The sequence below is a fragment of the Microcebus murinus genome, chromosome 14, assembly GCF_040939455.1.
Source record: "Microcebus murinus isolate Inina chromosome 14, M.murinus_Inina_mat1.0, whole genome shotgun sequence".
In the NCBI taxonomy this organism is placed as follows: Eukaryota; Metazoa; Chordata; class Mammalia; order Primates; family Cheirogaleidae; genus Microcebus; species Microcebus murinus.
Genome location: NC_134117.1, coordinates 9,032,715 through 9,058,332, shown reverse-complemented (window position 1 = coordinate 9,058,332; position 25,618 = coordinate 9,032,715). Strand labels below are relative to the sequence as shown.

The following is a 25,618-nucleotide window of genomic DNA, read 5'->3' as shown; positions in this document are numbered from 1 at the left end:
CCCGGATTCTGGGAGTAAACCCATCAGAGCAATGACACGCCAGTCCCGACCGGCTGGTTCTACCTGGAAGATCACATCAGCCAGAATCCAGGTCAGCTCAGTCAAACTGCCGTGCCTGCCGGCGGGGGAGAGCAGAAAAAGGAGAAGAGCGTGCGGGGCGGGGGAGGCTGGGGAGCCACGTGAAAGGGCAGATTCCAGGGCAGCCGTCCGTGACCACTCTGATCACCCAAACGTTTTCTGGAACCACGGAGGCTTTGTCAGACCACCTGACTGAGCAAGGACAGAGAAAATTCCAGGATCATGATGCTCAGCTGCCAGGTGGGAAACGAGTTTCCAGAAGCAGAAGACCCCTGCACGGAATTCGGAGTGTTTAAGGATCATTAATGCTCGGTGGAGACCTGGCTCCTGGCACACAGGTTCCTTCCTCCCCCTTCATCTTCCTCCTTAAAGATCCCCAGGAACATGCCATTTGCCTCGAAGGTATTGTTACCAAAGATGACCTTGAGTGCCCTTGACTTTTATCTGGTTTGCCGTTTACCTGTACCCGCAGCTGGGAGTCTGAGAAAAAACACCCTGCAGCCCTGAGCCGCTGCTGGCAGAGGGAGAGGGCGCGAGCTGCAGGGAGACGAACTCATCGGCCGTAGCCAACCGTAAGACGGTTCCATCTCCATCGTGCCTCATGGAAGCTTCAGGGCCCGAGACAGAACCTGATGTGCTCACTGAAAACCCTATTCAACAAGCCCAGCAATGCCGTGTGTCTCCGGAATGAGCATCCTCCGTCCCCCCTGCACCCCCTTCCTGTGCCCCCCACCCCCACCACCCAATGATGTGTGGAAAGAAAACACGGAAAGTGCTGCCCCCTCCCCTTAACTCATAGGTGTGCAAAGACTGCTTCGCAACAGCCACTGGCTGCCCAGCACCCCGTGCAAGAACCAACACGCTCACACAGGTGCCCCCTGGGTCGGCCGCTGCTGGTCTCATGTAAAATGCTGAGCACCAAAGGAGCGGGAACAGGTGTCCAAGTGCCCCGCACGATGTCCGAGCCCTGACGCCAAACGTGGGCTGAGCCCCTGTCAAAGGAAACAGGGAGATGCCACGTAACACCACTCCCCCCCGTCACCCAAAAGATGCTTCTCCTTCTCCAAGTGAAGCGCATAAAAAGTCTCAAAAGATTCACAGCTACAAAAAGATGACTGCAAGAAAATGTCTTCGTTGGTACTGGAAAAAAATATTTTTGCTCAAAAGAAAAACAAACTGAAATGTCTGTCTCACCCCAGTTAAGTCCAGTGCAAATTAATAAATGTCAAGAAGGAAAAACTCATCAGGGGAGCAAAAAACAAACTTGTCTTGTTCTAAAAAGAGAACAATGAGGGATTGAGAGAGTCGAGTGAGATGGGGGGTGCGGGGGGAGGGGCGAGGGTCAGGCCAGGAGGACACCGAACGCTACCTGTGTCGCAGGGGAGGCGGGGCCAACACAGAGCACAGAAGAGTGGGCTCCTAAATGCCCAGAAACAACCCATCCTCCACACATCTGATTACAGGCTCACCTGTCTCCAGGTAAAGGCACGTGTGGCATCCCTGTGGTATCTGCTCTGTCATCAACAGATCTGCGGGCCCTTCTGGGGCTTTTAACCCTCTTTTATCCAGACACCCAGCAGGCATCTCCTTCTCCACCGAAGGGACTGTGCTTGTTGACGCCACGCTGTGAAGACCCCACAGGAGCCCCATTCCGCACCCACACAAAGAGCTGGGGTGTGTCAATCTCCCCCCAGCGAAATTAATCTCCCAGAGCTTTTATTTTTCTATGGGGACTGGTATCAGCTTCTCTTATACGCCTTGACCCTACTGAACACAAGGCCATGACATTTCAAATAAAGGCCCCCAAAGAACCGTGGAGCCACTAGCTAACATGACATGCAGAGTCTCACATGGAACGTGGGTTAGCCCAAACACTTAGCAAATCACGATGAATCAAATGAAATAGGGAAGAAAAAGAGGAAGGAACCCCACTGCTCCCTCTGCTTACACAGGGAGGCTGAGAAAAATGACCAACTTTGGTGGAGAAGGATGAGGAGGAAAAACCAGTTGAGAAAGGAAAGAGAGAAAGGAAAACACAATGACTATGGCTGAGTTAAGGAGACTTTAAGGGCATCTGCCTCTTATATTAAGTAAAAAGAAGAGCATTGTAACAGTTGCAGAAAAATATGATGAAATAATTAAGGGACAGTGGCCTAGCTACACCAAATTACGAGTTTATGCCCCAAGGTAGCATTTTTCCCTGTTAGAAAAAAACTAATAGACATGGGAACACCACTCCCTTTTGTCAGCTCCCCAAGTCGGATTCTCGAGATGGTGGCCCTAAGGATGTCCCAGGGGTGACTGGTAAGGAGGGAGGGGAAGGCTGGAGTGCCTACTCCACCTGAAGGCCACAGCACCACCTGGCCAGGTACGCGTTATCTCAGGACTGGACTCTCCCAGAAACTGGTCAGGCAACTGGCCCCATCACTGCTTCCCTGGCTCCAAGAATGACAGTGGTGTCACTCAAAGTAACAACAGCTTTCTTGGTGGCAGAAGTGACCCAAGCAGCCCCTTTCTTTCCTTGCTCTTAGCACAATTTAATCATTTGCCTATACTTGACACGCATTCCAAATTCTATCCTCAGCCTCCACGAAGAAAGACCTGCTTGAAACACGGCTTCAAAGAAGTTAACAAGGACCCATTCAGCCAGGAGTTTGGAGCTGGGTTGAGAACAGCCAGAACTGTGCCAAGCCTGCTGCTGACCAACTGGTTCCTAATCCTTCCTAATACTTTGTCCAGAAGGTGACATTGCTACCTGAAGTCCCAGGAGAGGCAGGGCTGGGATTAACCCAGAGTTACTCAAAGTGCATTTTAGGATCACCTGGGGACTTGTTTAAAATGCAGATTCCTGGCCCCGTCCAAGGATGAGACTAAGGAATCTTAGATTTTAAGGATGAGATGAGACTAAGGAATCTTAGATTTTAACAAGTGTCTCATAAGTTCTACTACAATACACACTGAAATAGAGCCAGGGAGTTAGCCATTTTACTTGCTATTTCAAAAAGAAGGCCTTTATTGGCACCAAGTTCCAAATGTTCTTATAACCACTTTGCATTCTCATCTGTCTTTCTCTTACCTCTTTGTGAACAAGCAGGAAAGAGTCAAAGCATTTCCTGCCCTGCCCACCTTTGCAGGGCTTTGGTTTATGGCAGAGGTGGAGGCTCTATCTTGCCCCATTTCCCAAACCAATCAGGAGGCATACACAAGCAAAAAGTATCCACCAAAGACCAAGCTCAAGTTTAAAAACAATCTGTTGCTGGTTCCATAAAAAAATCATTCTACCACTGAATCGGTAGCCACACGCATGAACTACTAACAACATAATATGTGCATATGATTCTATTTTAAGCAGACGGGTTAAGCCAAAATTCAGTGTAAAAAGACATCGTGCACCAGTTTAAATCAAGCAGTAGGTCAGATGCACCCCTGTACAAAGGTTTCTGATCTTAACTTTAAAAATAAGCCAAAGAGAACTAGAGTCTCTTTCCTACTAGTGGCATAAGCCCCATGAGAATAATTCATGCCTATCTCAAAGAAGGTATTAAATCACAGGAGACATGCGTGGCCTATACTTCAAAGAGGCCACTATACTCGAGTTGTGCCAAATGCACAGAGGAAATTGCCCCCAGAGTGATTTTCAGTCCTGCCGACTAGTGCTCTGATTCTTATATTATTGTCCATTCTTGCCCTTCAAACCAGACCCCGCTCATCCCAGCCATGCACCACGATGAGGCTCTCCAAGCTCAAAACACTAATTGGGCGGCCACCATGCGGCATGACTGGACCCACCCACACGTTGAAGGTCACGGAATTAGATGGCATCAAAGCAGAGGAGGAGATCCAAGAGCTGGCTGGGTCGTGGGACAGGAGTAAAGGTCTTTAAACTCTTTATCTACTTTCTGTTACCTGTCTCCGCAGCGGGATGCGCTTGGTCAGCTTGTGCACAGCTGGCTGGCTGCTGAAGTCCGGCTTCTTCGCCGTGGTCTTCATTCGGCACAGGATGACTGTGACCACCATACAGGCGATCAAGAAGACCCCTATGCAGTAAATGGCTATCTCCAGGTAGTCTGGGGAAGCTGTGATCTCCTTTTCTCTTACGGGAGCTGGATTGCAGTCACGGGGGAGGAAGAGATAAGCAGGCCACATCGTTAGTGCACCGCATTGACGCATCACAGCACAATTGAAGGAACCAAAAGGCCACGACCCTTCCCAAGGCAAGGTGGGCGTCCGGGCGTCCCACAAACTCAACGCTGCAGAGTGGCATGGGCCATGGCCTCTGGGGGCCTCTTTCCTGGGCTTCTCCCAAGTGAAAATGACTCACCAAGGGCTCCTCATTTTACCACGAGGGCCCAGGTGATCACTGTCTCTAGCCTAGTGGGCACCTGCAGTCTGGTGAACAGCTGCCACCAAGTTACAAAGGGCAGGCCACAAGGCCACCTCGTATTAGATGTTCGGGCAGGGAGGACAACCAGCTTACAGGATGGTCCCTGAACACAGACCAAGTGAGAAATTCTTAAATATCCACAATGCCCACTTTTGTTTCTAAGGAGACAGTGAAAATGCTTCAGTCTTACGTGGGCAGGCTCTTCTAAAGGAAGACTAGATACGATTTACCCCAGATGCATACAATTCCACACGACATAAACATTCACCTAGAAAGCTGGTCTGAAAAAGTTTCAGTGAGTTCTTTAATACAGTCCAGCATGTTATTCAATTAAACAAATCAATGCATTAAATACGTAAGACTGAATTGGTTATAGTATAAAATCATTAGGTCTATAATGTATAAAGTTCATAATATTCCTTAATAATCATTTCAGTTTTTGTGTATCTGGTTATACTGATACATAACTACAACTTTCTTAAAGAAAAAATATAAATGGTACTGCATGTGCGTCTACATATAATTACGTAATTTAGCACATTCTTATATCAACTTCCAATGTCTGTCCTCTCCTTAGTCCTCAACGATCAATCTACAAGCAGTGTATTTCCAAACGGTATTTTTTTTCAGACTGCGTTCTTAGTTAATGTGCTAGTACTGTCAGGCAAACCAGTTGAGAAGTGCCAACGAGGCACTCACAGAATGCAGTACTGCAAGTCAAAGCAAGCGCCACATAAGCGGCATCTCATTGTTTCAAAGCAAATGTTTCACAGAGCAGACTCACAACAAAAGGAAAAATGGATGCAATGGTATTATTTAAAGCTTATACATTCTATTCAGAAAAAACACTTGCAAGACAGTCAAAACTCTCAGCAGCAACAGCACAAAATGAAACGATCAATTTATTTTTACTAGATACAAAATAAGCATGCAGGTAGGCACTGTACGCTTAAAAATAAGGAATTAATAACTGGAGTGGAACATCATAGGCTAGCAGACCACAGTCTACGCAGTTTCACAAAGGCAATGGCAGAGAGGCAGGTGCACCAGAAAGAACAGCATTTAACAAGACAGTTTCACTAGAATAGAGACGTCAGTTAAATATTCAGACAGCGGCAATGTTTAGGCAACGGGGCTTCACTGATGTCTATTTCTCCGGAAGGCAGAAATAACATCAAGCCCAAGATGGCAAGAGCATGCTTTGCAATAAAAGCAAACAAGAGTCCATTCTATCGCAACATGCAACAAGCCACCGCTCCCCGAGGGAGGTAACACACTGCTTCTGTGCACCCGACGTTCAGAGGAACTTCCTCCCGGGCACCTCGACAGACACCCCTCTGCTCCCATCTCATTAAAAATACAAAGTGGGATGGAAGGTAATAAAAACATATGGGATTTTTGCAAAATGGAATTTGAAATGAGAAAAAAAAAATTACTTTGAATTTCACAAAGTAATTTCTACTTCTTCCTCAAGAGAAAGGAAGATGGGCTCATTTATACACTGGCTCAATGACTCACTGGAAACATAAGATCCCTTTAAGGTTTTAAGGGCGAAATTGTACTTGATCATAAATGTGAGTGTGGGATCTCGTCGTAAGTGAATTTCCAAGGCAATTTTCTTATCCCTGGGGGATAATTTTTAACATTTTTTTTTATCTTTATGCAAGGATAAAAGGGGCCATTTCTGCTAACAGAAGCTGTGTTAATTTTATAGCAATCAACCAAGGAAAGGGAAAAAAACCCAGAAGGAAAGAGCAGTATGTACCTGGCAGAACTGTCAACCATGCAGAGTGAAAGGATATCCCAATAGAATTACCCGCCAAGCACGTATACTCCCCCGCATCCTCAAAAGTTACATTCCGAATATAGAGAACCTCAATCTCTTTGTCCGTGGTGTTAACACCGGCGGCCTAGAAAACAAGGGAAGCGAGAGAACAGGCTAGACGACACAGGAATGATTGTGGAAGGGGCCACGGAACCACGAGGCGTCGCCCCGGGGGGCTCCAGGGGGTGCTGGCCACCGGGAGATTCCGACTGCAGCCCGTCCACAAAGCCCACAACCAAGAGACATTGAGCGACACTGACCAGCTCACCTCCACAGGCCCGTCACCACACCGGCGTCACCACCTAGACATGCACGCGATCAAACGCATGGAAAAATCGACCCACAGAGGCCTATTCTCTTGGCCTGTGCTTTCGTTTGGGGGACTGGGGGGAAAGGCCAAGCTGAGGTCTGGGCCTGTTGGCTGCAAGCCCCTGCCTCGGGAAACGGATGGATCTCTCTAAACTGCTGTGTTGGGAAACAGAATGCTGCCGGGAAGCCCAGGTGGACACCTCCCATGGCCTCCTGGCCCGTTGGAAGCCAACCAGGGTGGAAGATTGTCTTGGTGACCAGCTCTGGCTATTTTTACTTTTGCAAAACCATCTTGCCTTACATGGCATTGGAAAAAAAATGGAAGAAAGTGTGATCTTGGCAACAAAAAAGTTGGGCTTTTTCTTCTTTTTTGATATAAACATTTGCATGTGAGTCAGATGGGCAAAGTCAACTTTATGCCTTTGATGGCATCCAGTTGAACATTCATTCGGGAAGATGCACTCCCCTTAAATTTGGGGGAGCAAGGTCAAGGACAGCATCTCCTCAGGATCAGATATGCAACCAAAGAAATGATGCTTTGTTGGACAAATCAGATCATGCCAGTATGTCTCTAAAATCCTGGGGTAGAAGGAGATATGAATTCTACCAATATTCAAATGCTGCAAATTTAATAGGCATGTAGGTGTGTGTTTAAAATGATGCTAACGTACAGTAATGATGGGAAAAGTGCAGCCCAAACAAGACAAACCAGAAGGAACAACTTGAAAACTGGGTGGGGGTGGAGGGTAATCCTTAGAAGAAATTAGAGCAAGCACTTTGAACATCGTGGGCATTTTTCCATGGCTGCTGGCATTATACCAGCTGCATCACCAAAGAAAGATTATCATAAATATACCAAGGCCACAAGAGTTAGCCTATAAGCTGCCTGCAGTCTCCCAAAGCACCGAGTTTTTTCAGCCTTCTATATCCAGCTTTTCTTTTTTTAAAAAAAAGACAAAAACAAAAACGTTGTTACCTTGCTGTTTGGGCAGCACAGTGAGCCAGGCAGACTGGTTGGCCTGCCCTATATAATTGGAGACCTTACATATATACTCCCCAGCGTCCGCCTCAGTCACATTGAACAGAGCCAGCACTTCTGCATTGGAACTATTTATCCCCGAGTGCTAGAACAGACACAGGAGAACAATATAACGGCCAACCGGGAAGGACTTAGCGCTGTCTACGGTCCCACCACCAACACACCACAAGAAAACAACCTCCATTATACCTAAACAGTGACATTAAAGGGCTGTGGCCCTTGAAAAAATAAAACAAGTCAAGTGGTGGACAAGGGAAAGGCCTGGCAGGGACAGGTGAAAGTGACCAAGGTGTCCCATGGCCAGGGGAAATGGGTCGGCAGTTGCCCAGGGTGGTCATCTTTCCCCAACTTTTTTGGTTCTTGGTACTGTCAACCGGCGAGAACACTTCATTAGTTGAACCACTTATGGGTCTTTTGGGGAAAAAAAATGTTCCTTTTAAGGATGTTCTCCACGAGCAACTAAATTTGGGAGACATTAACAGGCAGGGAGCTATGAACTAGCTGTGCAGACTTGGCTGCCACTTGCTGTCACCCTCCCGAAGATCAAACTAGATCTAAAAAATAAAGAGGCTGATGCTATGACAATGGGAGCCTGCAAAAACACCAAACAAAATATACAAGAGGAAAGATATTTTCCTCATTCAGCACATCCCTGGTGCAGAAACATTTCCTAAAGCTTACTGTGGAAATCCCGTGTCAATGGATTTCAAAGGTCAAGGGATTTTTTGAAAAAGAAAACATAAATTGTTTCTAAAAAGGGGCTACAAAAATTGGATCCCATCATATTACTAGAAAATAATATCAGAGAGACAAGAATCATTGGTACAATGTCTTGAGCTTATGAAGCTCTTCCCATCTGCTCCAACCCGTTTGTTCTGTACAACCACCCTGTAGGGGAGATAATATCGTGATCCCCACTTTTATAGACGTGCAGCTAAGCCTCAGTGTCTAAGATCTCAGGGCTGATACAAAGCTGCACTATTCCATTTCCAAGTTTAGTAGTTCTTCCCTACTCCAGGGCTCCCTTCTGAAATGTTACTAGCAAGCCTAATCATCTGCTAATTCCTTAACATGCTCTCTACTGGCCAGTCAAAAAAAAAGAGAGAGAGAGAGAATCCTCTTCTCTCAAATGCAACAGGAAACAAAAGAACCTGTGGCCAAACCCACTAAGGAGACCCCAGTTGTGGGCACGTTCAGATTCAGAAAGTCCTCACCTTGAGAACCTTGAGGTAGGGCAGCCCGTCGGGCCCGTATTTACTGCCGTTCTTTTCCACGTGCTTGATCCACTGGATGTGGGGCTGGGCATCGCTGTAAACTTTGCAGACAAACTCCACGTCACCTCCGACCACCGTGGAGGCGTTGGCCGGCAGTCCGGCTTGGAGGATGGGCCGGTGTGGCGACCGCTCTGACGGAGAGAGGGAAGGAAGGAGGGGCAGGGATGGGAGAAGGAGAGGCCAATAAATAAGTCGTGTTGTCCAGAAGGCTGTCCGTGAACTCCAGCCAGAAGGGCCTCAAGTCTGCTGGCTGACTCCCTTGGAATAACACCGCGGCCCCATGCAGAACAAAAACGACTTCAAAGGACACCGCTGGAGCATGAGTCTTGTGAAAAGAATACTTATTTTGGAAAATCGGGGACAAGAGCTTATTATATTCAAGTTATTAATATTTTCTGTCCTTGGCCACCTAATGAGTAAGGGGAAAGATTTCATTCTGACATTCTAAAAGACAAGTGTCAGGGGAAGAGGAGCCTCTTCACTGATTTCATTTGGGATAATCTCAAAGACCCACCTCGATCATAAGCTTAACATCATGGTCAAGTGACAAGACTAACTTTAAGGTCACCTTAAATGCCAAAAATGGCCCCTACAGGCACAGCGTCTCCCGATACATTTCTAGGATGCTCTGTGAAGACATCCATCCCTTGTTCACAAAATTAAATTAAAAGCTGAAGCCCAAAGTTGTGACCAGACCACACTAACAATGGGCTCATCTCTTTATTATGGAAGTTTTCTCCATTCATTCTTTATTCTTTATTCACCCATTCATTTCTTTGATGAATATCAAATGTTACTCTACAACAGGTATTTACTAGATGCACAAGTTCACATCCCGTAGCATGTTCATTACCACACTATTCACAATAGCCAAGACACGGAAACAACCTAAATGTCCATTGACAGACGAATTGATAAATTAAAAATGTGATCTACAGACACAATGGAATACCGTTCACCTTTTAAAAAGAAGGAAGTCTTGCAACGTGTAACAATGTGGAAGGCTAAGTAAAATAGGACAGTTATAGAAAGACAAATACCGCATGATTCCATTTATATGAGGTGTCTAAATTAGCCACATTCATAGAATCAAAGAGTGGAATGTGGGCTGGGGCAGAGAAGGATATGGAGGTTTGCTAATCCCGGGCATAAAGGTTCAGTCGTGGAAGATGAGTAAGTTCTAGAAATCTGATGTCCCACACTGGGCCTACAGTCAGCAAGAACGTGTTATACACTTAAAAATGTGTTAAGATGGAATGCGTTTAGTGTTTAGTCTCATGTTTAGTGTTCTTACAACAATAAAATAAAATGAATTAAATTAAAAGAATTAAGTAACGGACCAGACTGCTGCATGATCATGTCCCTATAAAAGCACTATGATTACAAACTTACGGGAAGCTTCCTACATGGCAGCTCGGTCCAGAGCCACACAAAACCCAAGCATGGGTCCATTCACAAATACAACTCCATCCCACAGGCCTGCGCCTACCAGCCTCCTCCCTGTCTTCCTGCCCCAGCTGTGGGTGACCCTGACTTTAGCCTCCAGCTTAAAAAACAGCCAAGGGAAACACGGAGATCCCAGCAGCTCCACACACCAGGGATGCCTCCACACTGCACCTGAGAGACCCTGCGTGCTGGGCTGGAAACAGCAAGTCAGAACAATAGCTACCTTCGCCTTCCTGTATTTGGGCCTTTCAGATGAAAATATCATTGAGTGGAATTTGTTGGACGAGAGCCAGACCACGTGTAAATTGATTTTACTGCATAAGCAACTTGCTGGCCTTTAAAAAACTTTGGGAAAACGAAGAAAAAAGTTCTGGGGGTTATCCCTAGCACATTTTCATTCCAGAATCTCCCACCACTTCACGGACACCGACATTTTCACATTAAAAGATAAGGATTTCAGAGACCCGAAGAAGTCATTCATTTGCCCCAATGTCACCCATGTAGGCTGAGCAAAGGACCAGAAGTCAAGACATCTAGTGTTTGTGGGCAGAAAATCTCAAAGCTGGGTCCCTCCAAACATCACATGAAACCCTTGTTCTTTGGCTGAAACGCCAGCCCAGGGATGGGCCACAGCAAGGACCACAGGGACCTCCTGCCAGCAGCTGGCAGTGACCGAGGTCTGGTTTCATCCCCACTAGCTCATGCACGTGGGAAGGATGGAGTTAAAGCCACACACTCTCTCTTCTTCTCCCCACTCCTCACCAGGCCTCCTACCAAGAGACTTCTCAGCATGAGGTGAAGCTGTCCTCTGGGCTGGGTACTGCCAGCCAAGTTCACAAATCATGCTCCTTTGTACCTGGCCAATCTTAAGAAGACTTACTCCTTTCCCATCAGAAAAGCCAACTTTACCTACCAATTCATTCCCTGGCTTAGTTTTCTAGTTTTGCACTCTCGGGTGCACGTATGCATGTATGTATGTATGTGTAGGTGTGTGTGTGTGCGTGTTTTAAGATAAACACTTACAGCGGGCCTACATATCTATTCTTAGAAACCAAAGTACTCCACAGGCTTAAATGTCATAGGCCAGATCAACTGAATTTCAAACCAAGTCCTCTCTCTTAAACATACTTGTTTCTAATAAATCGTTTCACAAGCAAACATTGTGCATGTAATACCAAATAATGATGCCCCGTGAACAATGAGTGCTTTCATACAGCCCGACATCTCCGGCCCGAGCCAGCCTTCCACGGGGAATGTAGTCGCTGGGCAACACTGGCAAAGCCCACTACAGAGCTGCAGTCTTGTTTTACTTGTGGTCAAAGTGCTGCTGAGCTCCAGTTATTAAGTTATTCCATTGCTATCTGGACTATTTTAAGTTATTCCATTGCTATCTGGACCATTTTCTCACACACACACACACACACACACAAAACCAACCTTCGCAATGGTTTAATGTTATTACATTTGCAAATTACGGCATTCCAAATGCTACACGCTTACAGTCTTGAATTCATCTTTTCAAATTTTCTCACCTTATACAAAATAACCTCTTAAACCACCCCCTCTCCCCCTCGGCCCTTTTCTCACTTCTGGTACAAAAACTGCAAGCAGGATCACTCTGTAATAGAAACCTTACACTGTCTTCCAAAACTTATTACAGCTGCCTTCAGTATAAAATGAAACCTTAGAGAATGTTATTTAAAATGTTTTTTAAAAGTCAGTAGGTCTCATGTTTCGTTTCTCCACATCAGGCTTTGATTTCCTTTGCAACCTTATTCTCTGCCCTTAAACAAGTCGGAGAAGGAGGCCTGAACGTCTTGGAAAAGGTCCCTGGGTGCCAGCATCCGCCCACCGAGCCCCGCACTCTTCTCCCGCCCTTCAGCGATCTGCTTCCCCCCGGAGTCCGCCGGAATCTTAAGAACGGTGATCAGGAAGTGGATGACAGCCCCTGGACTCCTGTTCTAACTTCTGAAAAAGTGAGGTGACGGCAGAGTGCAGACGGCTGATGAGGACGCAGGCTGGGCAGCATGGGGCCCCTCCACTTGGGAAGGCGGCAGAGGCAGTGGGAACCCCAGAGCCCTGGGCAGGCCAAACCCCTCAGGTTGGCAGCTTTTTGCAGCGAGCTGATACAGAGAGAGTTAGCCGGTGAATTATATTTCTGGGTGTGGACTGAAGCCCAGGGCCGGCTCTCCTCTTCTTCCAGGTGATACCAAAAATCACATCTTCTCCACCAGGAAGGATTTACAATTTTAGGCAAGGTTATCTTATACATGTCTAACTCTCAGATATTATGTATATAAAACAGATCTTTCTTTTTCAGGGGGTGGGGAGCAGGCAGGGGACTAGTGAAATAAATACACGGAAAACAGGCTGACGCGCAGCTCGCCTCTGTTTCTTTACTGCAACGTGTATATTTTTTTCTGAGTTCAGCAGGTTGCAAAGGTACGGTGCATGGACCTGGAACGGGATGAGAAACTTTAAAATAGCAATTCAAAGGTCCCTGTGTGAATTCCAAGAGAAGGCAGACTGGAAAGCAGTCCAAAGGGTGCGGCTGCTGCCGATGGGACAGTTGGCTGCACTGCTGGAATGAGGTTCCACCAAATAAACGCGTAGTAAACACAGGCTGAAGTGCTTTAAAAACGGCATTCCCTCCTCCGTTCTCTCTCCCCCGCCCCTCTCTCTGTCTCACCCCTTCCTTCAAGTGTCCACGCCGCTAAAGCAGCAAGCCCAGCTGCTGAGAGTGTAAACACTGAGATGGGCGCTCTCGAGCCCTGCTCTGTAGCTGGGAGCCATAACCCAACTCCAGGCTGCAAGAGGAAAACACAGCCTGCCTCATTCCAAAAGGCAATTATTGAGAGAGAGAAAGAGAGAGAGAGAAAATACCTGAGTGACAAAGAATAAATCTTCGTTAATTGACCACTGAAATTTTATAACAGGCCCGTCCTCCTCTGGACACGGTAATATGTTTGCTCATAGGAGATCTACAACTCTTGCTCTCACACAGCAAAGGCCATAAAGAACATCCACCAGGCAGGGAGGCCTCATGTCTACAGGCTCAGTAAACACGCATCCCGGAGAACCGGGCTCTTAAATTACACCTATAAATTAATCAAGCCCAGAGTCGCTGGTTTCCTGGCACACACTGGTCTCCCGGGTATTTCTCCCCAAAAGTTAAGCGGTGCTTGCCACAGAGAAGCGTGTCAGAGCCACTCTCCCTGGCAGCCAAACAGCAAGAGAGACTCGAGTCGCGCACCGAGTTCCCAGTACCGATCTGGGAACAGCCAGTCTCCTGCTCTCAGGCACCCATTCGTTTAAGGAGCACGGATAACCTTGCCTGCTCTGTCTTTAAATTAAAATCAAGATTTAATTACCCTTCCTCCAAAATGGCAGTTTCTTAGCAACTCCTAAGGGCTGAATAGGGAAAGAACATTCTGCGATTTGCAGGACAAGTGAAAACAACTGAGAATTCTTTTTCTGAAGCCTAGCCTAGCTTTTTTCTGAAGAGTAGGCGGTGGTTGCTTTTGTTGCATAAAAACGCACTAAACCAGTTAGCAAGAGGCACGGTTATTAGGAGGAGGAGGAGGCAGATCAAAGCCCTCTGAAGTTTGAGGAGCCGGATAACCTGCTAAAGGCCTCACGCTAATTACAATTAGTGGAATGAGTTCATTGCCTAATGGACTCAAACCAGACGGGCTAAATCTAGTTGGGTTCTGAGTTTTGTTTTGTTTTCCCTAAGCTTTCTGCAGCCTCTGGAGGTCAGCACAAAGGAAGGTCAGAACTAAAACTGACCAGCAGAAAAGGGCAAGGTGAGGATGGGAAGTAGTACTGTACTTTCAGAAAGAGGCCAGGTGCCGGTGCCCCCAGCCAGTATTCTGGCATGTCACCTTCGAGAACAGATGACTAACCTGGGGTGCTGGGCAGCCTGAATTACTTTTTTTTTTTTTTAAATCTCATTTCTGTAGAAGGTGACGGGTTTGCTGCTCTTTCTCCCTCACAGGCTTGGCTGCATTGTCCTTTCTGAATTTTGTTCTTCTCTCCCCTTTGCTGTCTGGTCACCCAGGTGTCCCCATCTTCTCCCTGGACACCTGGCTCTCAAAAGTCCTGAAGAATTGGGCCAGGGATCAGCTTCCTCTAAAGCACACAAGTCTCTCTGCAGAGACAGCAAAGTCTTCAGAACAAGCCCGTTTGGGAAGAGAAAGATGAGGTGTCTTCCCTCCTGCACTGAAGTCACAGAGTGACTTCCGGGAGGCTGCACCATGTGACTGCAAATGCAAAACACCATTCATTCCTTGGTGCTGGCTCTACGATATGGGCAAGCCCGGCACAGTGCTGGCGGGGCTCAGCCTGGGAAGGCTGAAGCGGGTGGAGGCGAAGTACCTTCCCTAATTAATGTCACAGACTATATTATTTGGCTTGGGGCTGAGTGGCTTCTACCAGCTGGGTATCAATTTGAGTCTGCTTGGGCGAATTACAGGAGCGGGATCATGTGCTATTTACACCCTAAATGTTGAAGACACCCTGAGCTCTGCTCCTTCAAAAAGTTTAACCAGAACTGAAGACTCTTTGGTGACCACAGAGTTACGCCAAATATAGGTTCAAAAATGCCTTTCCTTTTGTTAAAAGGAGATGTGGCTTTGGAATACTGAAAAAGTTCTAGAGGCAGATAGTGGTGATGGTTGCACAACAATCTGGATGCACTTAATGTCACTGAATTATACAAAGATGGTTAAAATAGTGCATTTTTACATGATGTATATTTAACCTCCATGTTTTTAAAAAAGGAGGCATGACAAAGGTGACAATATCACAGAGGTAACAAGATATATTTCCAGGGTGGTGGAAAACCTACCTTCTCAATTAGCTAAGTGTATTTACCTTGTCCAGTTTACTAAATGAGAGCTTTCCTCTCTGCCAACACAAAGACTTTGCACAAGGTCCCTCCCTACATTGTGCTTTGGTTTTGATGCTGATGCAAAACTCAGACGTCAGCCTCCTTGAGCTCCCTCCTGAGGGGCCGGGGTAAACACAGCTGACAGCGGCCTGCAGGGGACCCACATCACAGGGCCCAGCGCCCCACCGCTGGCCACAGGGGTGCAGCAGCTTTCAGGAATGCAAGATCCTCAGCTGGTGTCTGCATAGCTGGGTTTCCTTCATGGGAAGAATATGTTGGAAAAGTTTAAAACAAAAAATGGTCCAAGAATTAAATATACTCTCGTGTTACAAAAGCTGAACTCCTAATACTCTGGTATCATCTCTCAAATGATTTGCAAAGAGGCTAAAAACCAAACCACTGGGGAGACCTCGGTCAGAGACAGCACCACTCAACATGAAGCTCCTTAGCTTCGAAATATTTGCAAACATCTGTCAAAAAGGATCCAGTTAGGCCACCTTGAGAAATCTGTCCTAGAAAAATACTCACACAGATGCCCAGTAAATAGGGGTGTACGAAGCTTGTCACCGTAGCATTTTTTATAACTGGAAGGCAAAAGATGTACACAACCTAAATATGATTTAATAAACTTCACCGTGTCAATGACAGGACGGCATATCGGCCACGTGTGAGGATGAAGTAGATGGACATGCACAGACGTGGAAGAATGTCCACGTAGAAAGGTTGACAGGTTTCATCAGCTCTCACCACCTAAAAAGCCTTTCTCCTAGAGGGATTCTGGAGAGACCTATCATGCTAATCCCTCACACGCCTTGTTTTGCTCCTGGGGAGGTTCAAGCAGAAGGAAAAGCTTTCAGCCCATCTGAGCAAACAAGAAACGCCTCCCTTTGCTGTGAACACCATGAGGTGTTGAACGACAAACCCTGCTTGTTTTCTTGGGGACAAAACTCCGAAACTGGAAATAACTGTGGTTCTAGATACCGCTCAGCACAGCATCCCCCAAAGAGAAGCTTCTGAACGGTCAGCCAGATCACAAAAGGCCACATCCAACGCCCGTGCCCCTTCTCACTGCCCAGCCTGGTGGGAGGCCTGGAGCCAGCCCCTGCCCCAGGGAAGGGTCAGCGATGGCCTCACACACAGAATTATTTTCTCTGTTTCTCTTGACCAGAATATAAAGTTTAAAGGACTGAGTCCTTCAGTGTTCGGTCTCAGGGCAGAGTGTATACTGAACCAACAAAATGAGAACTCCCTTTCTCAAATGAAGCGCAACTTTCAAGAGATCCCTCTAGAATAGTAACCAATGCCTGTCTTCTCAAAAGATCCACTCTCTCCCTGCCGTGATGGGGGCTATGTCTGGGACACAATCGGACCTGCTGATCTGTCTACTTAGCTGGGAGGGACAGAATTCCTACAGGCCTTGTTTGAGAGGATCCTATATGGGAGGCAGTAGGAGAAAGAAAGAAAAAGCTGGAGTTCCATCGAGATCCAGGAGTCTCCATCCCTACTGATCATCTTCTCATGGTGACAATCTGGGATCTTTGGTGCTGTGAAATGAGGACTCCGTGAGGGCACATGTGGCCCATTCAAGTGATGCTCACCCTCTGGGTCAAGCACAGGCTGCACTGACATACCATGTGCTCCAGAGATAGAGGCTTCATCATTGCAAAGCCATAAATACAGACAATCCCGGCTGGAGTGCTCTGCTGTCTCCCTCCAAACCACGGAGGTGAGGTTCTCGCTGCCTCGTCTCTCTCTCCTCAGCAGGTGAACCAGACCCAGCTCCAGCAGCAGCACCAGCACCCTCAGCACCCCTTCCCCGCAGCGGCCTGCATTTGACCAACCACGGGGAAACACGCACAGCAACTCTCAAAGCCACCCTTCCAAATCAAACCTGCTCTCCAAGTGGGGAGCGCATTCATATTTCAATGTCCCACCTTCTCCCTGACTGTGAAAGTTACCAAACATGAAGGCCATGAATAGCAGAGTCAGTTGTTCTAAGAGGGACTCCACAGAAGCAAACCAGATTTAAGAAGGGAAGAATACAGCGGTGTATCCACACTCACATCTTAACAAGAGTTAGCATAAAATTTCCTAACTGGGAGCCTTTCAGTTTATGAAGGTGGCCATTGATTAAGTCGTATGAGAATACTTCTGCGGATTTCTCGCTTTGGAATTTGCAATACACTAAGAACCACAGAACTCCAAATATAAGTAATTCATTAAACTGTTTTTCCATGATTTCTATTCAGCACGTAACGATAGAAACCTTGCTGAGCTCTGGCACTCAGCTGTGCACCGTGACTGCCATCAATGAATTCACATCTTCGTGGCGAGTTCACGTGCCCAAGCTCTGATAGAAGTAGCTTCCTCTCTGCCCATCCCCGCCCGGATCTCCAGGTAGGGTGAGGAGACCCTCTTCTTACATAAAACTGTAAGACATTAACTTGATTATGACACTTCTACATCCTGTTTGCCCACACTTAATGCCAAGATTAGACAACAGACCAAATATCAGCCCTCTCTCCAGCCACCTCACGCAGGCCCCCTGCCAGAATCGAAAGCAATCAATAGGGCTTCCTTCCTCCACTGCAGGGCAAAGGGCAATGAACGGCTTGCAGGGAACATGGCAAAAATGCTGATACCGCAAAGTTCTAACATGTCCCGTCCACACTGGCATGTGCGTGCTCCAGCCCCAGGGGCTGGCACCGACACCTGCTCTCCACGCCTGGAAGGAATAACTCCTTGCTGGTATCAGTTCTGCGGGGAAGTCTGGATTTGCCAGTCAGTACATTTGGTGTGATCTAGCTGCCCGCTGACCAGTCTTGGCCCCCAGGAATCCCTATTGGGAAACAGGAATGACAAGCTGCTCTGCAGTAGTCAAAAGCTCATTAAACAGTAGCCACTAAAAGAAGTTTTGAAATCTCTGTCCTGGAGGGAAAGATAGGACTGACCCCTGCTTTCATGAGGGATCGGCCAAGCGTGCGTGTCTCTGTCTAGAGACGCAACAGGAAGTATGGGACCACCTAATGATGGCGACCAACAGTCACATGGTACCCTCGATACTATAGAAAGCACTGCGCCCCCTACCACCTCCTCCTCCCAACAGAGCTACAAGGAGAGCGGGCCATCACCCCCATTTTACAGATAAGGGAACTGAGGCTTAGAAGTTCTGTGACTTTTCCAAGGCCACAGAGCTAGCAAGCATGAATAATCTGCATGCTCCTCCCCCATGTCATTCCCACCTGAACCTCCAGAGATGCTGTCTGGCAGGGAGTGGAGACCCTTGGGGGCTGGCTGTGACAGCGATGGTTGGGAAGAGGAGGAGGCCACTGGGGCCACAGAAACAGCACCACGAGTCTGCTCCCTATGCAGCCCCCACTCCAGTTCCGTGATCTGCTGCTAACCACACAAGCCCACTTAGAGAGGCAGTCGCTGTGACCTACTCCCTGGCATGCTACCTCAATCCATTCTTAATAGAGGGGCTTTCTACCTCCCTCCAGCGAGATTTCACAGCTCCAGAGCTGGCACGCAGAGCCAGTATCAGGATAAAACCTCAAGTCTTAAACTTAAAGCAAGAAATGCAAAAGAATTTGTTGGCAGCGAGATCATGAATATGGAAAAATCAAATGAGGCCTGGCCAGGAAGCCTCTAAGTCAGGAGGCTTCAAGGCCAGAGCCCCGCCAGGATCTAGGGAAGGCAAAAGTGTTACACCTAGACCAGAAGGTAACGGCCAGATGCTCAGTGCGGTAAAATCTCCAGGTACACAGACTCTTGTCCTTTAGCTACCACCACGGCCACTTTTCATCACACCACCAAGAAGCAAGGCTCTGTCCAGGAGCCATGGTATAGCAGGAACGAGGACTGAGAGTGGCCTTCTGCCAGGGCCAAGTGAGCAGGAAGGATGCAATTCTGACAGCTTTGCTAATAAACTCACTGGTTAATTAATTAACGAGGCCACCACGTCTTCATTTACTTGGCTACTACTTTGTTCCAAACCCACGATAGAGACTCCCAACTTCACACCGCAGGGTAGCCTAAAGGACCCTGACTTGCCTCTGTCCCCTCTCCTCTGCTCTGTGACCACACTGGGGACTCCGTCTCCCCGGGACAGGGCTGCCCCAAGCAGTAAACAGTTCGCACAATTTCTCCTTCTCCCGCCAACGCCGGCGTCAACTCCACAGTCGGGCTTATCAGTCAGCGTCTGGAATAAAAGACGCTCCGCTCCTCCTGACCACACACACCTGACCGGGGCCAGGGCCGGGACGGGTTCCGTTGTGCTTTCCGGCTGTGTCCCATCACGTCCGGAGCTGCGACACGGCGGACATGTCAGGGGCGAGTCGACAGCGCCGTCCCGGTCTGCCGCCAGGCAAGTCGGGGCTGGTGGGACGCCTCAGCGGTCTCCGCCCAGCCAGAGGTGACGCGTGGCCCGACGGGCCCCCAGCCCTCCCCTGAGACGCTGCCTGCTGCTTACAGCTGTCACTCGGGGGGCACAGCAGAGGGCAGGGACAAATTTCTGGAAAGTTAAACTGGTAAACGGAGAAGGCACAGCTGGCCATGGCAAATCCAGAGGCGCTGTTCACACCTCCACTGAACTCTGCTCCCCAAAATATCAAATGCCAGGCGGAAAGCTCATCTGGCGGTCAGTGGAAATGCAGACCTGCGACACCCCAAAGGGGCAGAAGTTCATGATTCAAAGCCAAGGGGTCTCTGTGAGTGAGGAAGAGCACCTGGTGTCCTGAAGACTTCCACCTTTCTCTCTCACGTGTTTGTTTTCTGCAGCAAAGAGCCGGAAGTGGGGTCAGGAGTGGCAGCAGCTTCTCAGAGTCTGGCTGCAGCAGGCGCTGCTGGTCCACACCACTGTCACCACGGGCTGCAGCACGAGGAGCACTCATTCGTCCAGGTGGGCGTCCACACGACCCGGCCCGAGGCCCCAGCTCCAGGCACCTTCTCCAAGTCCTCAGCAAATCACTTACCCCAGCGGGACCTGCGTTTCCTCAACCCGGAAGCGGGGTGAGGGGCACAGGCGGAGGTCGAGAGGCCGACTCAGTGAGCTTTAAGTACTCAAACTCCACGACGCTCTCCTGCAAGTCCAGCCACCACGTCAGCCTTGGGACAGCCTCGACCACAGCACCGACCAGAGGTGGAAGTCTCAGCAGGAGATGTGAATGTCAGCCGCTGGCCGGTTCTGCTGGTCCCAAATGGCATTCTGTTTGTCGAATAAGAGCTCTGATTGAGTCTCGTAAAAGCTATGAAAGATGCCTTCTTTTTTTTTTTTTTTTTTTTTTTTTTTTTATATCTTTTTCCTACTATCACAATACAGTGCAGGGACAAGCAAATGAAAGAGGAGGGAAATTACTAGAAAAAAGTATTGCGGTAGATAGTCCAGCAGGGACCCAATGCTTTCATTAATCTCAAAACTGACTCTGAGCAACTTTATCAGGAAAGATGACTGGGTAGTTAACATTTCTGAGATCATTCCTATCTTTGCCTTCATTCTTGAATGATTAGTCATGCATAGAATTCATTCTCCTCAGACGTTTACTGTCCCAGTCCAGTTTGGATTTTATTCTTTTGAAAACCTTTTTCTGGTTTTTTTTTTTTTTTTCTGTTTGGATTGCAGGAGTTTGTCGCACGTCATCTCTAACTTTCATACCCTGCTGTTCTTTTTCTACTTGGCTGCCATTCTTTTTTTTTTTTTTTTTTTTTTTTAATTATTTTTTTTATTTTGGTATATTATGGGGGTACAGATTTTAAGGTTTCAATAAATGCCCATTTCCCCCCCTCCCCCGAAAGATGCCTTCTAACCCTCAAAAGAATCCTGGTATGGAAGGGAGGAAACCGGCATCTGTTGCTGGCCCACCCACATGCCAGGTGGATATTTTCATCTGCTAACCGCAAGGACGCCTCGCAACCACTGCAGCAGGTGAATTACGGCCCCGAAGAAGGCCATCCCTGTCCTAACCCCCCAAACCTATGACCATGACCTTATTTGGGAAAAAAGGTTGTTGCAAATAAGCTAAAAATAGTGTGATTAGCTCATCCTGGATTTAGGGTGGGCCCTAAATCCAATGACAGGTGTACTCACAAGAGAAAGAGAGGGAGATTTGAGACACACACAGAGAAATGATCGCGAGAAGACAGAGGCAGAGGTTGGAGTGACGCATCTACAAGCTAAGGAAGGCCACCAGCCACCAGAAGGCATGAAACCTGCAACACCTTGATTTTGAACTCTCAGGCTCCAGAACTGCAAGAGGATAGATCTTTGCTGTTTTAAGCCGGCTTGCAGTAATGTGTCAGAGCAGCCCTAGGAAATGAATATGACCACTGCAGGAATGAGGCAAGTAGCATCCCTCCAACTGCACCAATGATAAAGCAGAGGCTTGGAAAAGCTAAATAACCGGTCCCAGGTTGTGGCTTCCTGGTGGCAGGGCCCCGTCAGAACCCAGGCCTTCAGCACCACTCGCTGATGAACGGGGGCAGAGACTTACCACCCCCCTGCAGCCAGCTACTTTAGGGGACCCCATTTTGTTATTGCCACAATTACCGAAATGCAGGGTGTCACACTAATTTTCCCTTGCAGTAAATAGCTGAAAAGTAATGGTGTCAATTTTAATGAGGATCAAGCAAGGCTCCTAAAAGGGCTCCCATAAATGAAAGCATTTCCCTCACACACAACAATGGCCCGCTGTTTAATTCCAGAACACAAGAATGTCACTTAAATTACACGGCTTTTACATTAAAGCGCCTGAGGGAATGCCTTTTCCAAGGAAGAATTTACAATAAAAAGATCTCACCCATGTTGATGCTTCGTAATATCAGAACCACAAATCTACGCGCCATAGCAACAAAGGTAAAACCTCGAAGAATGGGAACAGGAACAGGACGTCACTTTCGCTGGGAAAGAGTTTCTGGTTTTCTGGGAAACAGAGAGGTAGCCGAAAAGCTGTGATCACACAGCGATGTTTAAATTCGAGCCAGTGGGGCCACCAGAAACTCACTGCTTAAGCATGAATCCTTTTTGTTTCCATTTGCCGAGATGTTCAGAACGCCTGCCAACCCTGTAAGTCTACATGAGACTCTTTAGCTGACTCAATTCTTATTTTATTAGTGCTTCTCAAAGCAATTACTAGGGTTTTGAGCAGAGATGAGAGTATTTCACACCTCCATCTTTGCTGAAAATGTCTTATACTCCACTGACTTTTGGCTTCTATTTATAAAGAAGGTTCAAGGCTTGGAAAATTATTGGAGTTGAGCTTTAATGGATATTCCCAACCAGCATTGTGTCATTATTGGCCCGCGTGTAGCTGGGCGATCTCCCAAATTTGTGACATAATCAGGCCTCTCTCTGCATTACTCCATACACTCCACGCTCCCTCCACGTTACACCACTGAATCATACGCTCTTTTCAACAAGACCGATTGCCAGGGGATTAACATTAGACAGCACAATTCCATTATTCAGCAGCCCAATTCAAATCCCAGCCCTAAACTCTAAGAGAGATTTCAGGGCTTCACAGGGATGAGCTGCCAGAAAGCTCAAAAGGGGAGGTGGGGTGAGGGGCTTTTGCATGTTTTACATAACAACTCAACCTGGAGTGGCCCTGACATGGCTCCCAGATTCCTGGCATGGCCCCAGCCAATCTTAATGAACGATTTGTAGATTTGTAGACCTATATAAAGCCACAATCCCAGAAGACTGTTACAGCACAATTATTTTTTCCCATAATAAATTACTTAATTTCAAAATTAGGTATTTAGAACGTTTAGCTCCAAATCTAACTTTCTGCACCAAAATAGAAACACTTTCGTGTCAATTTCAGTATCCATGAGGCCCAAGGTAAATTCCAAGTCCTGTGCTCTTTGACCGACGGATTTATGGTGCATCAATGCCAAGACAAATGTTAGCCATTTTGGTTGGTCTCATAACTGTGTTGCTTCTCTTTGTGTTTGTCTTGTAAAATAGCTAAACATAGTAATTCTCACTAAGAAACATACCACAAGTATCTTTACAAGAAAAGACATTCTAAGACTCACTCTTATGAATATCCACAGGATCAACTTCATCCAAAGACCTATCCAATTTCACATTAAGCCTTTCGAATAACAAGACTAAACTGTTCAAATAAATACTTTTTTTCACTGAATGCTTATATGCAAATGGACGTAAAGACTGTATCATTCTGTCTAAGGCAGGGGTGTCTTGTAGATTTAATTTGATAGAAAATCAAAATGGTTTTCAGTTTAATTTTGTTAACCTAAAATTTAAATTGCACAAATCTATGCAATTTGGTTAATCAAGCATTCAGAAATTTCTTTTAATGGGGCCCTTTGGACAATTCAAATATCTATGGGGTCTCTCTCTTCAAAGAGTACATTTCATTGAAGGAGAAGAAACCCCACACGTGAGACAGTGGCAGGGCACACACACAGGCAGTGACGTAGGACCAACGTTGTTGACAGAGGCACAGGGTTTGGGCGTGTGTTTGTGGCGTCACCAACAGTCACATGAAGGCAAAATGAATCAGGGTGAACTTGGGGTTGAGACTTCGGCAGAAGTCAGCAACCTGCATGTGGACAAGGGCAAACCCAAAAAGCTCGTGGTGGCAGGTAGAGAACCACAGTATGTGACAACACAGAGAGAAGGTGACTCCTACGTGGATGAGGTCATGACCCACCATCCCTGCAACAATGACATGTCCCAGGTGTAGGTCCACACATTAGCGATCCTCCAACAAGGCAGAAAACACCCTTTCTTCATCAGTTACAACAAAAACTTCATCGTAACAGGCAAAACCTGGGAAGAAATTTGGCCTTAACATGTTTAATTAAAATGGCCTAGTTACCTGTGCACTCTAACTAAAAGGTACTTCTAAGCTCACATATATGGTGCCCTTTGCACAGGGGGAAATGGCTCCTGGGAACAGACAGTGAGCTGGCACTGTCTACTAATGACTTTCTTCTCAGGGAAGTGAAGGGCCCTTTTTCCAGCCAGCTGCAGGCTCACTCCTCATACCTGTCCCTTTAGTCTTCAGCCAGCATCCTACACTTGTCCCTCCTGGAGCAATGTTGCCTCTCTTTTAAAAACAGAGCCCTCCTACCATGCACGTGTACCCTTTTCCTGTGCACGCTGACATTCTTCAGAGTCATCTCATACCACATGCATCTTACACAGGATGACCCCGCGAGGCTCCACGGCCTGGCTAATCGGACAACAGAGCACTGTCAAATGGCAGAGAATCCTTCTCCAATGACAGCGGTGTGTGAAAAAAGAGTAAGAATACACCAATTCTCCTTAAACTCCTGGGAAAAACAAGACTCGCTTTCATGATTCCAAATGAGTCGAGCCAGGACAGGCCGGTATGCAGCTGCCGCCGCCAGGAGAAGCAAACTCACCCACGACATCGAGGTGGTAGGTGTGATTGATGGACCCGTAGCCATTCTCCACCACGCAGGTGTAATTGCCTTTGTCAGACGGGACCACACTTTCCATGATGAGGCTCCAGTGCTGGTTGCGTACCTGGAAAGACCGAGGTAAAGGTGGGTGATTTAACGATCTCGGCACAGGATACAAAGTACTCCGCTTTTTCTTGATTTAAAGAGAAGTGGGAGCAGGCAGGGAAGGCAGAGAAGAGAAGAATCACCCGACTTCTAAACATTCCTAATACTAAGTACTCAGCATGGTGACAAATGGAAACTGTCATCACCATGATGGTGAATGCCTGTGAAGTGAATACTGGCACATGCAGATGGGCAGGAGGACTGGGGGGGGGGGTGCAGGGTAGGTCTGTCCCTGCCGTAGATTTGAGAGACCCTCCAGGAGGGGCCAGGGAGCCTGAACTCCAGCCTGCACAGCACCAGTGCCCCTGGGCAGCTGAGCAACCGGCTTGCCATCCACTGGGAACCCTCAGCCCCTAAAGCACCAAGGAAGCGTCTAGAGCCAACACTAGTGAGCACTTTTGTATGCCAGGCCCTGCTCTGAGCCCTTCTTCCTGCCTTAGCTCATTTAATTCTCCCAAGGAGCGCGTGTGGGAGGCACTAGTTTCGTTCCTGGAGGCTTCTGGTTTGAAAGCTCCTCATCTCTTTCCCCAGGGCCCCCCGGCGGTGTCTGGAAGTCTCAAGGAGTTTCAGCTGGGAACTCAGGCCTGCCTCTCCCGCTTCTGGTGCTGGTGGCTGGAGAGACGTTACGTGTTCCCAAGAGACATACCCAGAATTCCAAATATGGGGGCAATGAATCCTCATGAAACTTAAGTTGTATATCCATCTCTTCACGCACTGCTTAAGACTTCAAAGATAAGCAGCACATGTGAAAGTAAATTAGTGCGATTCCTGCCCATGGTTCTGTCGATGCACAGACTGATGTGCTTTTAAAATA

The 25,618-nt window shown here is 47.4% G+C and overlaps 1 protein-coding gene across 16 annotated transcripts in view; it reads right to left on the bottom strand.

The window, feature by feature from the left end:
- Window positions 1–25,618, bottom strand: part of FGFR2 (fibroblast growth factor receptor 2) — a 103,174-nt gene that overhangs the window by 28,429 nt on the left and 49,127 nt on the right. For 5 of the 16 annotated variants that reach the window (XM_012763640.3, XM_020280733.2, XM_076009742.1 and 2 more), the window contains 4 exons: window positions 24,640–24,763; window positions 8,850–9,040; window positions 6,228–6,372; window positions 3,985–4,181 (listed from right to left, as the gene is read on the bottom strand). In XM_012763640.3, the coding sequence (XP_012619094.2) occupies window positions 3,985–4,181; window positions 6,228–6,372; window positions 8,850–9,040; window positions 24,640–24,763 (657 nt within the window). Of the gene's footprint in view, window positions 1–3,978; window positions 4,182–6,227; window positions 6,373–7,572; window positions 7,721–8,849; window positions 9,041–24,639; window positions 24,764–25,618 lie in introns of all 16 variants that reach the window. The other 11 variants (XM_012763636.2, XM_012763643.2, XM_012763645.2 and 8 more) reach the window with 3 other exon arrangements.